At 38.7% G+C, this 18,635-nt stretch overlaps 1 protein-coding gene across 2 annotated transcripts in view; it reads left to right on the plus strand.

Annotated features, from left to right (window-relative positions):
- The window catches only part of LOC113034802 (gamma-aminobutyric acid receptor subunit pi), an 84,146-nt gene extending 71,033 nt beyond the window's left edge, over positions 1 to 13,113 (plus strand). For both annotated transcript variants that reach the window (XM_026189856.2, XM_026189855.2), the window contains 4 exons: positions 5,769 to 5,906; positions 6,039 to 6,191; positions 7,600 to 7,790; positions 8,002 to 13,113. In XM_026189856.2, coding sequence (XP_026045641.1) covers positions 5,769 to 5,906; positions 6,039 to 6,191; positions 7,600 to 7,790; positions 8,002 to 8,367 — 848 coding nt within the window. In that variant the 3' untranslated portion in view covers positions 8,368 to 13,113. The remainder of the gene's footprint in view (positions 1 to 5,768; positions 5,907 to 6,038; positions 6,192 to 7,599; positions 7,791 to 8,001) is intronic.
- The last annotated feature ends 5,522 nt before the right edge of the window (positions 13,114 to 18,635 follow it).

The raw sequence follows: 18,635 nt of genomic DNA on the forward strand, positions 1-18,635 counted from the left end.
CAGATGCCTTTCCTTATTGGTATAGTGACTTAGACAAGTAAAACCTTTCTGGTTCAACCCAGAGAGGAGAGGCATACAGTATAATCCAAGCCAGTGGTAACATTGCTGTAAGTGCATGAAGTCTATTACAGCTAACAACATTACAAATACTTTACTTGTGGTTGAAACATACTAAAGTTAGCAGAAGCATTGTAATGAGCAAAAATGGCAGACTGGGGCAGCTGTGCATTCTTTGTTTGAAAAGATAGCAATGGAAAAATATTTTCCATGGTGACATCAGTAATGTAAGAAAAGCCTGGACAGCTAAGACAGTATTTCATAGAGGAGCACTGTTTTAATAGGGGTCCATGTCCACATAAAGCACTTTTTGCACTGGAAATGCCTGTCACCTCATTTTTATAGCACTTCTCTTAAGCTCTCATTGTTGCTAGGTTACAAAATCCTTCTTTCTAAAAGTTTTCTTTTTCCACCATGAATTACTCTGTTGATATTGTAATTCGTGCCCTCCTTTTCAGCACTGTCAACGCTCAGCTTGATATGATTTGTATAGAAAATCTATGCCATCTTTGCACACAGACCCTAACGTACTTTGGCAAAAAAAAAAGAGCTAAAAGAAAGCAAAAATTACAAAAACATGGCATGACAACAGTTTGGTAGACAGATCCACATACTATCAGGGTTTCTCATTTAATTCATTTTTTGCACACTGTATTGTGCTATGAACTAAATGTTAAATGGAAAAATCATTTTCTGCAGTTGTCTACCCTTAATAATGAAAAAGTAAAAACATCCCATTTCTTTACAGCATTTCCAATTCAGAATCTCAGGGCGGGGCTGGATACAGTCCCAACTATGGTTAGCTCTTAATCAGTGTTCCCTCTAATTTTTCATGTGTCTGAGCAAACACACAAACTCCCTGAGCAGTCCCTTGGACCACTGTGAGCAACAGCAGACGTGTGCACTGTGGTCACGCTAGCATCGACTCCATCCAAGTCACATGGTTTATTAAAATAATCAAATTAAAGCATTTACATTTATGTTAGACTACTTTTAATTAAGTGCTTTAGCCCACTTACAATGAAAATTAATAAATAAATCTTCTTCATGACCTGTGTGGTATGTTAACACTATTGGAAGTAAAAACAACTTGAACTCCAATTTTGAAAACACAACTTTCTTTCTTTTCTTTTTTTTAAATAAAGCTCTGACTTGTATTATGAGTATGAGTCTGTGGTCTGGGAGAGAGTCTGTAACTCTCTGTCTGCAAAATACAGTATATGATGACCAATGTTGGGCAATTAATTAGTTACTTCTTCAAAAAAAGTTTTTTGCAGCTGTTTACCTAAAAATGCTGCCAAGGCGGTTTTTTAATAAACATTTCAAACTATTTACAGAACAATCAGCTGTTCTGCATCAAATCTGATGCCACACAAATTATTTGTGCCACTCCAAAACATAATTTCTGTCCACTATGAGATAAAGGAGAACAACAGCCTGCAGGCCTGACAACAGGAGATGTATCACTCCTGTAACATTCAGCAGTCGCCTCATTGTTCTGACACACACAACCAAACTATTGACTACACTACACACTAACTACACAAGATTTGAGCTAAACATCTCTTGCATCTCAAAACACTGCAGTCACTCCTAAAACTTCCCCCCCTTCCTAAACAATAAATGCCATGTTGGCATATCATTTTTTGATTGGTCGACATGGTACATTTTTCGACCAATAGGAAAGGGTGGAGGTTTTTGTGTTGTCATTGCTCACAGGCTTTCGAGCGTTTTCCTTATAAAACGCAGTTTTTACCGTTTCTTCCCGCAGTAAATATAAACAACGACAGTATTCAGGAAGAAAACCAAACGTTGCATATATTTTTTATCATAACTCTGGTTATACTTGGCCTATGAACACGATTTAAAAACTGGTATAAAGTCCAAACTTTTTCCCTCAATTGTTCCGTCTGTCCTGCTCACATCTCCAATGGTTGTACACGTTGTCACTAACATGGCTTCACTCCACATCAGCCACGCCGCTTTGCTAACTAAAACACCGGTAAGGACGCTGCCATAGCCTGTCAACGATGTTGATTAGCGGCGTATATACGAATGTGAATCGCATCATTGGCTGGAGCACCCAGTCACCGGTCACTTACTGACTCACAATGCAGAATGAATTGTTAACGTATTTATTTTAATTGCAATTCAGGTTAGGTTAGATTTTTTGTGCGCAGACACCGTGCCTGCAGTGCGCGATTGCGCGCGCCCGCAGCTTAGTGGCAGGGTACACCTGCCCTTTATCACAGTCTATCACAGAGCTAAAACGCACAGACAATCATTCACACATATCATCAATTCAGAATCACCAGTTACTGGGGATTTTTTTCCCAGACAACATTTAAAATATAAAACATAAAAATAAAAACAGGTGATGGTGCTGAAGATGTTAAATTATATCACTGGGAGTGACCAGAATAGACGAGATAAGAAATAATATATATGAGGGACAGTCCAGGCTGAGTGGTTTGGGAACAAAATTAGAGAGGCAAGACTGAGATAGTTTGTAAATGTGCAAAGGAGGAATAGTGGATATATTTGAGAAAGGATGTTGAAGATGGAGCTGTCAGGCAGGACTAAAATAGGAAGACCACAGAGAGATTCATGGATGCAGTGAAGGAGGACACACAGAGGGTTGATGTGACAGAGGTACCTAAATCATCAGCTCTCCTCCACCGTGCTCCACAGCTGGTATCAGGTGTTTGTGCTGATATATTGCATTTGGAAAGACAATACCAAAGTGAAGGCGCTTGATCGTAATGCACACCGACACATTTGTAGAAAACTAAAGGATATGGTTGTGATGTTGATGTGATGTTGCAAAGCATGCGCTGTCAAGTTCTTTTTATCGAGAAGACGCTTTCTGCTGCCAACCCTTCCTAACAAGCCAGACTTGTTCGGTCTTTTTCTAATTATGCTGTCATGAACTTTAACATTTAACATGCCCATTGAGGCTTGTTAGTCTGGGCTATATTTGCTGATATGTCTGCTCCTGGGAAGATTGAAAGCTGTCCTGAATGTTTTCCACATGTGGATACATTTTCCCAGTGTAGAATGATGGACTTTAATTTTTTTGGAAATGGCCTTGTGGCCATTCCCAGACTGATGGGCAGCATGAATTGCTTTTTAAGATCACTGCAGATATCGTTCCTCCTTGGCATTGCATAACCCACAACTGACTGCTTCAGACCAGTGAACTGACAAAACTTTTACTATTATAGATGTGGTGTTACTTGCTGAAGATCAGTTTGATCATGAACACCTGGCTGCTACTTTCCCTCTTAATTCTTGTGGAAACAGTACAGCTGTACTTAATTTTTCATGCCCTGCTTCTGCACTTGAACTTAGCTTTTGTTAAATCATGACTCGGTGTAATATGTCGGGCTTTGTACTTCGTCTGAGGTTGCTAAGGACCAGATTTGTATTTATTATGGCCTGATACATAAAAAGCTGACAGGGGGTATACTTTCTTTTTCACCACGATCGCATGTCCATTCAGGAGAATTATTAAAGCAAACAGAATGAATCTAACAATAGCTGGCGTGCCACAGCAAAATTCATATAAATTCAAAGGGGCTTTTAATGCACAGTTTCAAGTTTATTCCTAAAATGTCAAACTATTCAGTTAGACTTTGAATAATCTTAAAGCCACAGTCATTATACTGCAGGGTCAGTTAGGGTCCCTCGAACCAAAACCATCTAATCCTACAAATCCTTTAAATGTACCCTAATAACTGTGGAATGAAAACCTCTGCCACAACACTGCAAAAATTCCTCGCTTTTTAAAAAGTGTACATTTTTCGTGACACGTTGCTGAAAATGGGAGACCATTTTTCCTAATTATGACACATTTTCATTGCCTTGTGCAGTAAATGGTTGGAAGAAAAAGCCTTCCTCACACCTCTCCACTATTTCCACCTGCTCATCTACTGTCTTTGCTTCCCAGCTTGCTTTTGCTCCATGCTATTAAATGACGGCAGCTGGGCTAAGCTAAGTCAGATCCCTGCCAGAAGCCCACCAGGACCTCAGTGCCAAATAAAACATTTAGCTGGAGCTCCAGTGCCACTTGACAGCAGGCATAAAGGCATCTGGAGGTTAACGTTAGGTAACTGAGAGGATGATGGATCCTTCCTTCACCGCTTTAATAATTCCAGGCTAAATATCTGCATCTGTTTCCTTCTGTCTCTCTCTGTGTCTGTATGCCCCCCCCCCCCCCTCCCCCTTTGCCATTTCGCTCTCATCGTGCTTCTCTATCTCTGCTGCTTTCTCTCCATCTCTCTCGCTCTCTCTCTCCCCTCCTGTCCTCCTCTCCTTCAATCTCTATTTCCCGCTTGCTTGGTCTCTGTGTCTCTTTATGAAGATGTATATTCAAGGATTTATTTCTTTTAATGCTGTGCCAAAAGTGGATCCTCTGCACAGGAGGAGGCTTTAAAGAGAGCGTCGTCGTGGGAGGGTGAGGGGCATTTAAATTAAGATTGCGGTAAATATTTTCCGCATTCTGACAGCAAAAAGAGTCAAAAGAAAGTGACGGCCTTTTGTAATCATGGCTGTAAGTCAAATTTTTGTGGGGACGCTTTCAAAAAAATACAACACTCTTGGCTGCTTGCTACAGGGCACTGAATGTAACTCTTTCCATGCTATTGCACAGCTTGCCACTGACCATCTGTGTCTCTTAATTTGTACAGTAACGATAGGGCTTTAGGTCAGAAGAATAATGAATTCCTCTACCAAGAGAATTACAATGAAATATAAAAAGGTGAATTTATTGGACCTTTCAGGTTCAAAGTCACCACTGCCCTTCATTAGGAAAGCTATGCTTCTAGTATTGTGGCTCTGGTCAATAATACATGACTCCATATGGGTTTAAACAGAGAGAATTAATGAGCGTTTCATGCAAGGCAGATTACTGAGGTGCACACCAGCTTCTGCCAACAGCGTGTCTTCACGCTTTTGTTATTCTCTTGCTCCCTCTGCAGATAAATGAGAAAAATACACCTAAGAAGTTAAGCCTTATTAATCACACTTTATCCTTATTTTTTTCTTTTTTACACGAGAAACACTAGTTATTACTAACTGATACGATTACACATTGTTACATTGCTCTGTCAAAGGCGCAACCACACTTAACCGTGGCATCTTTGATCATATTAATTTTGCATGTCTTCTCTTTCCAAGCTTTATTTGGGTTATCTAGGCTCTCTAGGGCCCAGTGCAATATGCATGATTAGTCTGTTATGGTAAGAGGCAAGAGTTAAGCTCTTCAGCAGGACCCTCCCCTCCACACACACACACACACACACACACACACACACACACACACACACACACACACACACACACACACACACACACACACACACACACACACTCACACTCATTTCAGCATAAGTGGCATCAGAGCTCATCAACCAGTTATTGCACAAATCATTAAACCGCTAACTGTTCCAGAGAAAAAAATTGTTTGTGTGTGTTTTTTACAACACTGATATTTAAAAAATTAAATTTCAATTCTGCCTAATTTATTATGATAATATCATAATAAATTGTGTAGCTGTTCTTGTTATATGCTTTTTGCTTGCAGACTCTCCCACTGCTTCCATGCACACAATCATTAAAGTTACAGATAAATTTCACTGATCAAATTAATTATTTTATCCTGTATAGTAATTAGAGCAGCTTTCTTCATTGTCATCTTTTCTTCTCTTTAGGGGGTTACAACATAAATGATGTTATGTTCTACTGGACCAGAGGAAATGAGTCTGTCAGTGGTTTAGACAGTCTCCAGCTGGCTCAGTATACAGTAGAAGACCACTACACATCTGTCTCAGAGGCCATCTATGAAACTGGTAACAATGATAACCAAAACCATTGTTTAATTCTTTAAAAAGCAGTGTTTTGTTACTAAAGACTATTGTGCATTACATCAATACATGTAAATGTACTAAATTTTAGTGTATTTATTGTCTTTCTTCTTACAGGCAATTATCCCAGGCTTGTCTTCCACTTTGAGCTGAAGAGGAGCATTCTGTACTTCATCCTGGAGACCTATGTCCCCTCTAGCCTGCTGGTGGTCCTCTCATGGGTTTCATTTTGGATTTCCTTGTCTTCTGTTCCAGCACGTATTTGCATAGGTATGGGATAATCCATTTTTCTGTTCATTCAATCATCAGAATCAGATTTAGAACATTTCTTTTTGAGCAAATGTCATATATTTTTGCTCTGCAACTTAAGCGTTATTATTGCTGCTGTGTCCTGCTCTCTGTCAGTCATCATAGTAAACCTAAAGTGACTGAGATGCAATCAAAGTGTAGACTTTCATCTTTAGTTAAGAAGTTAAATGCACCATCTGCAATTTCTGATGGGCTCAGATGTAACCGGACAAATTAAAATGCTTATTTTTAACACTGTGTTGAGTATTGTTTTGTAATGGTTGCCAACTGATGGACCTCACCAGAGGATTCACAAAGGGATTTCTCCTTTGTGATAGTTTTGACTTTTGGAATTTTCAGCTTTTACTCAGTGAAGCTGAGATCAGGGACTTACTGGTAGGTAGTGTTGATTTTCAGTTTGTGATTTTAGATGATCATTTCTTGAAGTTGTATCTAGTGGAAACATCTAAGCATGTAAATTTTCACAGTAAGTGAACCTGGACTGGTTTAGTCTCACCCGGACCTTACTCCCCCCCCCCAAGCCTTGCCTCCACCTGTAAAATGACTCTGTGAGCGTAGCTCCGTAATCCTCCACCTTAGGGTGCCTGCTCTGGAACCTGGTGTCGGGTTCCCTGGCTGCTCCCCCATCTGGCTAAAGAGACTTTTTCCTTTTGGACTCTGCTGCCGCACTCGTAGTGTGACTCTTGTTTTATGTTTTCATGTCTTGTGACTATTGCTGAGATAGTTCTAGCCTAGTTAGTGCTTCGTAGTTCTGCTTTTGTTCATAGTGTCCAAATATTCTAGTATTGTATCTAGTAACACTGAAGTTTTTGCCTGCCATAGAGTGAGTTCATTCAGTTTCTTAGCCCCCTGAGTTTGTACCTCCGAGCCTCCATGTGGTGTCTGAGTCCTCTTCCCTGTATTGGCCGCCCAGTCGTGACAATCATTTGCTGTTACATTCATTGCACACTAAGGTCAGCAGTGAGATTACAAGGTGCAACTCAGTGCAGGGTTCGACTTGGATAATACTTATGGATTGTGTTGTCCATTCAAATATCCCGCCTCGTTTCATTTTCTTTACAAAGTATGTCAGCATATTGCCAGGAAACACGAAAACCATCACCTGAGTTTCCATTGGTAAAACTGGTGCTATGAAGAGCAAAAGCTGGATTATTTTTGTATTTTTATTTTTTTGTTGAAATGCATTGGGTTATCAACATTTAGCTTTTTATTGGCATTTCTGCATTTACAACCAATAACTCCCGTTCAAAGCTGACCTTGGCCTGAGGCTAAGTTAAAAAAAACCAAAAAAAAAACCGTGGTTTTCTTTTTAGGTCTTTAGTGGTTCATCAAAGAATCCTACTTGACCACTGTCTGTGTTCTGTGCCAGGAGTGACCACAGTACTGACCATGACAACTCTGATGATGGGAGCCCGGACATCACTACCCAATGCCAACTGCTTCATCAAGGCCATCGATGTGTATTTGGGGATCTGCTTCAGCTTTATCTTCGGAGCACTTATTGAGTACGCTGTGGCCCACTTCTGCACCCTCACTCACGCTGATGCACACATGCTCATGGTGAGATACTCCTGGATGTACTTACATTAACTGTTGATTGTTGTGGTCATTACTGTTGTCACAGTCATTGTGTTCATCATGGTGGTCGCTGTCATTGTCATCGTCATCATCATGTCACCATGAGCATTTTGGGGTAAGTTGGATTTCTCGGATGTAAACGCATTGTGTTTTTGTTTTAATTCAAACCTAATCTTTCTTCTCTATCTTGCAGTACGGCCACCGAATGTACGACTTTGATGATGAAATGAACGGCATCGTCACCACCATCTCCACTCACTCCAACAGGGCCAAGAGGCGCAAGGAGCCCGCTGCAACTTCTCCTTCAGTTCCCGCCTCAACAGAACTCGCTGTCAGGCCCTCTAGCCCCTCGGGCAGTGAGCCCAAGCCTGAGGCGGCACCTCCAGAGCACACCAACTGGTGCCTCACTGTTCTGGCCACCCTCCGCAAGATTCTGCGCGCCATACACTGTTGTCATGTGGAGAACCCCCACCATATAGACAACTACTCCAGAGTCACCTTTCCACTGTCTTTTGTCATTGTTAACCTACTCTACTGGACATATTATCTGTACTTTTAGCATTTGTTTAAGTGCTGCATATGTCCAGGAGAGTTTAAGATGGAGAGTGTTAGTAGACAATAAGTGTACCTTACTGTACATACGTACAGTAAGTGTAATTCAGGTGTGTTTTGGGTTGAATGTGTAAAACTTCTACATTTGGACTCATGAGCGAGGTCGCATTGTCATATGGGATTGTTCTGGTGGAAAAAGGGAATGCTCATAATTGCAGCTCCATTTTAAATATTAATAAGTACTCAAACTATGACATTGCTTAAAATTTGATGGAATTGGTTTTGATAAAAATTGGCCTACCTGACTATGACATGGTGATATTTTATAAATTCTGTCACGCTTTAATATTTATTTTAGGATGGAGCTGTAATTGAAGGCTTTATGACAGAATTCGCCTGTGCTATTGAGTGTGAACAAATTCACATTCCACTTTGAGTCTCTTTTATGATGGATTGATCATTGATATTTTACAACTCCTGTTTCTGCCTGCAGGCACAACATTTAGAGTGAAATAGCAAAAGTAACAGATGGCAGAAGAGGGCTGAAAACGACAGGCAAGGGAGGTGGAAAAATCACTACAATGGAGCATGTGTTGAGAAATATAAACCTCCAAAGGACGAGCTTTCTACTCATTGTTGAAAGCTCTCATTCTTCTGTGTCCTTGTGTGAGTTATTTTTAATTCACTGCAGTACTGTTTCTCCCAGCCTGCATATGACCCTTTTTTCATTTCTATAAATGTAGTGGCCTTGGATACCTTCAGTTGTATTCTGGAAATCTGGCTATCGTGAACAGTTTAATGGCACTTGTCACGGTATGAATCTGTTCTGCTATTTCATAAAGGGAAGCACACCTGCACACTCCAAGATATGGAAGTCCAAAGGGATCCATGTTAAATAAATAAATATCAAATTACAAATGAAAATTCATGTTAATAAATAGAGTGAGATTTTATATATATATGTGCTCGGCCTTTAGATGTAGAAATACTCTTTACTTTTGTTAAATCCCAGCCTAGAGTATGCTAGCCAGCCAACCAGCTAGATTAGCTTCTCAGTCTTCTCAGTCCAGATTGTTATTTTCTTTTTCATCAAATTGCTAGATTTTAGAGCGCTGACTAATCTTGTGAGTTCAAAAATAAAATAGGCTTTTAAACATATAACTGCCAGCTAGCAAGACTGTTGTAGGAACATAATTTCTATAGTCATGTGAAAAAAAGAAAAAAAAGAAACGTTCACAGGAGTCTTTACACAAAAGTGTTCTAGAGATAAATTCAAGGCCACCTGGAAGCTAAAGCTTGGCTGGAATTGGGTCATTGAACAGGACAATGATCACAAGATCACCAGCAAGTCTCCAGCAGAATGGCTGGAAAAGAAAAGAACCAAGGTGTTTTGACTGCACAACATTCAAACTTGACTGAAATGCAGTAGTGGCACCTTAAGAGAGCTGTAACGGAACTAAATCAATATTGTACAGAAGAGTGGGTCAAAATTTCTCTGTAAGAGGCTGAAAAAAGTTCATACTGAAAATTATTATTTAATTTTTCACATGAATAATATGTTGTCTTCTTCCACAGCAGTTTTAGTAAGAAAAAGTATTAATATCTAATGAAAAACTTAACATGAAATAAAGCGTCATTGAAAATGGCATCCTGTAAATCACGTTGTAGAACAAAACATTTCTTATAAATTATAGTAGCTTAATTTTAATAGTGTCTGAAATAATCTCATTAGATCATCTGTATACTTCAGTTTATTTGTATTATTATTTATTTATATTGGAGCTTTTGGGTTTCCATACTAACTGGCAGGCATAATGGAAAACACAGGTGTAAATATAAAGGACAGCAGACATATACCAATACAGACAGGTACTATGTTACAGTGATAAATATATGCAGTATTTCTCTCTCTATGGGTTGGCTGGTAGTGTTTTCACTGTGGTTTTTCAATGGATCGGACAGTTAAAGTGTTAAAATTTTTAAGATGGATTTAAATATGAAATGGATAAAATATTTAAATAGGATGTTGTCATCTGAAAGTTATCTAAATGGAAAATACATAGAAATGTTTGCGGTACTGTTGGGTCAGAAGTTTATATACACTCAACGTTGGCATGGATGTCAAGGTAAGTTTGGGGTTTTAATCATTTGTTTGAACTGCTCTTTTTCCAGGGTGGAATGATTGTGTATATGATACATCTTTAATAACTTTAAAAAGCAAGACTTTTGTGCAGTAGCGTAAACCACAAATTTTCAGTGGGGCTGAGATCAGAGTTTTTGGGAAGCTCATTCCAGATGTTCAGTGTTAGCCTGCTTTGTCCCATCCAAAACCTGTTTTGATGTGTGTTTGGGATCATTGTATTTCTGTTGTACATCCAGTTGTATCCAAGTTATAATCATCTCCTCCTTTCTTTTTTGTTCTATCCACTTTATGGAATGTATTAAGACCCTTGGCAGCACAACAGCCCAAGAGCATGATGCTAGCACCACCGTGCTTGGCTAGTAGTATAGTGTTCTTAGCTTTAAAAGTCTCACATTTTTTTATTGTGGCTAAATAGCTCATTTTTTGTCTCACTAGACCATAAAACCTTTCTCTAGAAAGCATTTGTATGTGGGCAGCTGGAAAATTGGATGTGAGCTTTTGAGGCAGAGGCGTTTTTTTTTTTTTCAGATAGCACCCTCTTAGTCCGTGGTGATATCAAACTCACTTTACTGTCGATAGTAACGCTGGTGTCCCAGCGTTTCCAGTTCATTGCAAGCTTCTTTCTTAGTGGTTTATTAGTTGTTCCTAAACATCCTAACTAATTTACTCTCATTTAAAGGTGAAACTTTGGGCCTTCTTTCTGACCTTGGCAAATTAGTGAAACATTTGAACCTCCACTGATATAAAGTTGATTGACCTGACAATCTTGGAATCTGCAGTTTATAGAAATGGTGCCAAGAGACCTTCTTGACCAACTTGTGTGAATCTACAATTCTCTTTCTCAGATCTTCTCTGAGTTTCTTGGACTTCCCCATTTTCATGAGTACTGGTCAATTGAATGAGGGCTGTCAAAAAAAAAAACTTTTTGTCAATGATGATCACGAACGAGAAGTTAATAGGCCTTGGCCATGTCAAGTTAAAAGACATCGGAGAACCTTGAGCGGCACTTTGAATATTTGAATGCATGCTTTATATTTGAGCCTTTATGTATAGGTTTGAGGCTGTGCAGATTTGCAAATATCTAAAGAAATTCAAACACCCAATTCTTGTTTTTTTTTTTCTTTACAATCATTAAAGATGTTGTACAATCATCCCACCTTGGAAAAGACAAGTTTAAAGAAAACCTTAAAAACACAAAATGACCCTCATGAACATTATGAGTGCATGTAAACGACTGTACTCAACTGTGGAACTCTTCAGTTTTGTAAACTGTTAACTCTCAACTGTTTCAGTTGAGATGATACAGCACATTCTCTGTCAGCGTTGTGAACCAAAGAACCAAAGACTTCAATTTAATTCAACCATTCCTCTTCGTTTCCCTTTAGTTCCCAAGAGATTTTTCAAGTTATGTCATGTTTGTTATTCATTGAAGAACTCTGAAATAGCATGAAGTTCATATTTCAGATAGAAAACAGGATTCAGTTGAATATCAAAGGTGCATGTTTATTTATTGCTCAGTACTCAGTATTGCTATGACATAATCTCACTCATTTAATATGAAAACTGGTACAAGTTTCACCATGATACAAGTCTCAGAGGTTCCATTTCTAAGAACTACTTCTCAGTGTGCAGTGACGAGCTAAATTGTTCATATTTGAATGTGCTTCATCTTAGCTTCTACTTCTCCTTTTAACCATTTTTGAATATACCATCAACTACCAAACATTTTGATTGATCTTTGTCTGATTATAATACAAAAGTAGGATATTTTTTTGTTTATGCTCTTCCTGCATGATTGTCAATCGTATCTTTTGTTTTTTGTTGGGGTTTTTCCGTTGCTTGATTTGTTTTGGTTCAACATGATAGAGAGGAATCATCACTAAAGAGTAAGAAAAGACTGTTTCAAGAACAAGATGTATATTTTCATTTGATTTGGGCTCTCATCTGAGTTTAAAGTAAGAATCTGCTCAAACTTCTGTTTTCTTTTTCACTTTTTTTCAAAACTTTGAAAGAAATGAATGATCTGTGACTGTGTTCTCTGGACGCACTGATCTGGGGGAAAGGTTAACGTGATAAAACATAGACTGCCGGGTTTTATATAATATGGCACCACAGTCATAGTTCTGATAGTAATCTTCTCAGTGAAAAGTACAAGAAATGAATGCCAATATGGAGCCAAAGAACCACAAAAGCAACCACTGAAGCATCTTGTCAGTGTGGACGCACAGAGTCGTAAGGTTGTCCTAAGGTATGGCTCCACAGTTGCAACTACAATGTAAATGCCTGTTTGCTCTAAATGGACAGCATTGTTGACGGTGAAGGTGCAAACAAGATCGTTTGGACATGTTTGGAGCAACAGTTGGACTGCCCCCCCCCCCCCCCCCCACCCCTTTCTGTCCTTTTGTGGGACCTGTCAATCTTCCAGGAGACACTGGCTATTATAACAGCCTCACAGTTCTTGGGACATCTTCATGTACAATCTATTTATACACTATAGTACCATGTTAATATAGACTTCAGTTTCCTTATTGTAAATAAATAGTAACACTATGCATGTTTAGTCTGTGTATGAATATGAATGATAGCAATAAAAAAAAGAGGTTTAACGTGTTCATTGTTGACACTCTTTATACAGCTATAGTATAGTAACTATAGTAACTATAGTGTTGTGTATGACTATGGCATCATCAACCAACACAGCAGTCTGAAAGTCGCATCATTTTCCAGAATCAAAATTACAAATGCAGAATCAGAGACCAGCTAGCCTTCAGACATGCAAATGTGTTTGTGTTGCAGATGTTTGGAATGCCCTCCAGCTCCCTTAGCTCTGACTCAGCAGAATACCGAGTGAGGTCGTCTCTCTCTCTCTCTCACACACACAAACACACATTTCTTTAAAGGGGCGAATTCAGTAGGTTGCTTTTCTTTAAAGACATACCAAGCCACTTTGCTGTTTGGTGCTTCCAATTGGAAATTAACTGAATTTTTAAAACATTTTCATCATCTAGAGTAGAGAATTTGGGCAAACTATTAAATAAGTCTTCAACCAACTTTTTAAAAAAAAGTCCAGATGCTTTTCTTTCCAAGCTCCTTATACTATTAAATAAATTATTTTTTATTAAAAGGGTGAAGAAAAAAAGTATTTCTGCAGCAGAGTCCAGCTTTGGAGGACTGAGTGTATATGTTTGTGTTCTTTGTAAATCTAAAGACTTTTTCATACATGCATTACGCTGCACTGCTTGTACCACAACAAATCTATTAGAAGTTAGAACTACAGTTGATGTAGATGTACACAGTTACTCACAAAAAATAAACATAAATGAGATCTAAACAGGGTCAAACCGGGCAAAAGTCTTTCATATACTGTTACAGTAATATTAAAATGAAAATTGGTGGATATTTTAAATATTTAACTTTATTTTCCTCAGGGCATGAATGATAGGATTGAATGTCTGACCTCAATTTTTTATCTCTGTGCTGGCTGGTGTAAAATGCTCTAATGTTTCCAATATAAGTGTTCATAATCCTCACACTGTAAATCCTGATCCTCTACTGGATCAATCTCCCAGAATCTAGAAATCCCTTTAAAAGAGATCATGATGTGACGCGTATCAAAGGTGCAGATTTGGGCCTCTCCGTGGCAGATGTTTTATGTTCTCTGATCGGGAATGACCTGCTCAGTGATGAGAGGGAGCTTGAATGCCTTGATGATACCCTCTAAGCAAAATTTTGTGTCGTAGCCCTGTGGTGCTCACATGGTTGCTAAATGAAGCTGATAATATCCTTGATATTGTTTACACCATGTAAATAATGCAGTCTTCTTAAATAACCATGAACAATGCAGACTTGAGGCAGCTTGCATGTCCCCGTGTAGCATTCATCATGAATAGCATGCTTGCAGAGATAAAACTGATTGGATTTGACCTATCTGTGGCCCTGAAGATGAAAATCTGATCCAATCAAAGCTGACATGGCTTTGCAGTTGCACTTCAGCACTCAAGACTCATGGTTGCCAGCTTGACTCTGTTAGGCATTTTCTGCAGCTTCAGGTTCTCCTCCACCATTTATATATCGTGGGTTTCCACAGTGACACAGACTACATATCTTCAGCAGGAAGTTCTCTAGAACATTTACAAGAAAAAAAGTCACGTCTTGGCTTTGACATATCCAGCAAAACATTATCACAACCTTTTAGCATGTACTGAGAATACTGAAAGATGTCAGAACAAGTGTGCTCCAAGCAGCATTCAGTCAACTAGCACCAACTAACAACACGAAGCATGCGGTCATATAACTACATGCAGCACCATAATGCATTCACAAGAGCTGGTAAACAGCATGTTATAGTGAAGATGTGGAAACAGTAACTGGCTCTTATGATCCACTGTTTGATTCTCAGGAGACTGAGATGTTGTTTGAGCGTGAGCTAGCTAAAATAGTACAAGTCTATCAGTTTAATTGCATTTATGTAGTGACTAATCACAACAGCAGTCACCTCATGGTCTACAGAGAAACCCCAACAATCAAACAACCACCTTTGAGCAAGCACTTGGAGACAGTGGGAAGGACAAACTCCCTTTAAACAGGAAGAATCCTCCAGCAGAACCAGGGTTGAGCAGCCTAACCAACCAATTAGGTTGATGACAGCAACATAAAAAACAAACAAACAGAGCACACAAAGAAATACTAGAAACAAGGATTTTACAACCCTTACTCATCAAAGGGTTTTTCTATATTGCTCCTTTTATAGGCAAAAAGAAGCGCATAGTGGTCGATCAAAAATAATGTTTAAATTAAAGGTTTTCTGATGAGAGTTCAGTTCCAGGTATTTGTTTTAATGCATCATACAAAAGGTAAAATTAAGTTCATTTTATAAGTTAAGATCCATATCAGAGCTGAATAAGGATGCAAAGCGGGGGCTTATTTTGTGATCAACAAGTTATCAAAGTTATGTTAAAGTGAAGTGATCCACCCACTGTTACATCCAATTTCAAAACAGCGTTGGGTGTAACAGTTCCATAGTAAAGTATTTTTGTCATCACATTATATTTTTCACTTTTCTACAGTAGATTGTATTTTAATACTGTGGATGAAGTAATTACATTACAGTTACAATTATGTTGTTACTTGTGTTAAACCAGTTTCTCAACTGGACAACAATCTCTGTAAAAATAACATCTTTCCTTACAGTCAGTGCATCATTTTTTTAGGGTGGCTGTATGCCTCTCGGAACTATCGCTTATATCAGTGTAAAAACTGATAAGATGAGTCATAGTGTGAAGCCTGTTACCCTCCCCACAGGACTTGGAGCCTGAATCTGGACTGAATGAGGCTGAGAAGTGGAAGGTTATCACAACATCAAAACACATCTCAGGGTGGTAGATTCGAGGATGTAGCAGCCTGAGTGAGAGCAATACAGCATTTGTCTCGACAGAAAACTCCCACGGGAATATAAAATAATGTGTGCAATTGTTTTTCCTCACAGTCTGTGGAATATCAATAGTGGTCCAATCAGATGGAGTGTAGCAGGAGATAGAGGCTGCGAGTAATTGCAATCTAGCTGAGCAGATAAATGTCGTTTGGGTTTACTGACAGACAATTGAGCATGCATTTTAGAAGAATGCAGCGAATTGATGTGAACATTTTTGATGCAACAAGAATTCCTGCTTTGTCTTTAAGTCCAGCCACACTGGCCACTTTGTGTCTCTGCATCCAAAACCCTTTAAAGATCCTTGAACGAGAAAGGTGTGACATGTCCGTCATTAACTAATTCTGTAAACAGTCACACTCTTTAACCTCCTCAAACCATGGCGTGTTCCTTTCTCCTGCCACCAGGGCGTGGTGCTCAATGTCGCCACGAGATGGCGGTATAGAACCACGATTAACCATCACACACATCCACTGCAGTGCGAGAAGAGCTGCACTGTGCAGCAAACCATAAAAAGATTGACTCGCATGTTGGTGCACTGAGAAATCGCTATTATAAAAATGTACTGACCCGCTCCCCTCTAATATTTTAAGCCAATTACATGTGTGGAACTTTGTTGTTTTGCTGTTGTGCAGGTTTAGTGTTTGTGTCTTCAGGGAGCCGCAGGTTACAGTGACAAGAGAAGACATGATGCTCATTAAAATGGGGTTCAGCTTGTGTGACGGAATGGTTTAAGCAAATTATGAAGCTGAAAATATGACTGCAGCGTTAATAAGAATCTTAATGAATTGACAAGATTGATTGGTTTGAAGTTGCTCGTTTATATTTTTTGATGTATAAAACTGAAATGAATCCTTCATAGAAAGAAAAGAACTGTCAAAATGCTGCTCCTGCTGCTGCAGTATTTACCCTTTATAAGAATTTCTTACTATGTTTATGAAATGAATAAGCTTGCATCCAGTTAATGAACTGATCACCATAATAAGCATCCTCATTGGTGTGATTGCTGATTGCTATGCAGTCGCAATTACGCTCATGTTGTCTTTTTGATTTTTTTTTTTTTTGCTAACCTGCAGCTCAAAATTTTTCATTTTATTGATATGCATGCAATTTGATGCTGTTTGCTTCGTTTTCATGCATAAAATGTGCATAAATCTGCATTTTTCATGAGATATCCTGAAAATCACGAAGGCACTTTGCTGCTAATTCATATGCTAAACTGTGCACAGTCCTTTGCACGGTTCTGTTATCTATTTTTCTTTTTTCAAATGATTTAATTAAATTCCCTGACACTCATGCATTAGTCACTGTATACTGCATGACTAATTTTAATAGTATCGCATACTGATTTGTACCTGGGCTTTCTATGATAACATATACAGTTTATTTAGAGTTAGATAATGCATTAAGGTCTTTGGAGGATCATTCAGTCTACTTAAAACACAAAAGACAAGTTTGAACCTTTGACGTCTATAGTGAAGGAATCTGAACCCATTATGGTTTTTGCTGAGATTGTTTACGACTGTTTCCCTTAGAGGGAAAGGTCACTGCAAATCATCACACACTTGTTTTGAGTGATCACTTTTATCCTGTGATGAAACATTTGTATCCTGTTGTGTGTGCTGGCTATAGATCAACATGTTAAACCCTTCTCTCTCCATCAACATTATCAAAACAACAAATGACTGAATATATTTTAGAAAAATGGTCTTTCATCCCTTCAAGAGAATTACAGCGACTTGAAGACTGGCCAACACTTCACTAAGACATGTTCAAGGGGAACAGTAACCCTTCGTCACCCATATTATTATCTTTTTAAATGCCCATAACTGGAACAAAATTATGCAAAGTTCCACTGACCACAATTGTAACTCACCACTGGCATTCAGTAAAAATCCAGTCTGAACCTGCTTATTACTGCACAGTGACGAGGTCTGGATGAGCTAATTATTAAGACGTATGGGTTATTATTATCATTATGTCTATAATATGCTGTCTAAGGTTCACTTTCTAAGGTGGCCCCATCATTCTCACTGTACTGTACAAGAATATAGGCTACCACACACCAGTGGAATTTTTAAATGATCACCACTCCACACTCATTGAAGTATTTGATGATACAACCGTGTGTAAAATAAAGTTTTCACAGGACTCTCTGCAGTCTCATAAAAAACACACAGCTTATGATTCATCAGCTTGTAGAACAACCTTTAGCAGTAATAACTTGAAGTTCTTTATGACTTTAACCGTCTCCTACATCATTATTTACAACATTGATTTAGTTCATGGAGGTTTTGAAAAATTAGTTGACATCTGGGCTTTGACTGGATCATTGCAGGACCTTGATTGTTCTCTTTTTCAACCATTCTGTTGAAGATTTGATGTTATGATTGGGATCACTGTCCTTGTTGCATCACCCAATGCGGGCCAAGCTGAATCTTTTGAACAGTTGGCCTCAAATTGGTTTTTGGTTCATGGTCAACTCAGTGACTGCAAGGCACCCAAATCACCTCATGGGGACCCCTGCTTTTCAGAAAGAAGAGGTTTTCTCCTAGTAATCCTTCCAAGCATAACATTTACTTACTTAAGGCCTGTATAGTCTGAGATGTAGCTGAGATGTTGATGCTTTATCTTTTTAAAAATATATCTATAAACATTTCTTAAGAATTCCTGAGCGTGCCAAGAGTGTAGCATTGTGTTAACA

Source organism: Astatotilapia calliptera, chromosome 13, assembly GCF_964374335.1.
Source record: "Astatotilapia calliptera chromosome 13, fAstCal68.1, whole genome shotgun sequence".
Taxonomy (NCBI): domain Eukaryota; kingdom Metazoa; phylum Chordata; class Actinopteri; order Cichliformes; family Cichlidae; genus Astatotilapia; species Astatotilapia calliptera.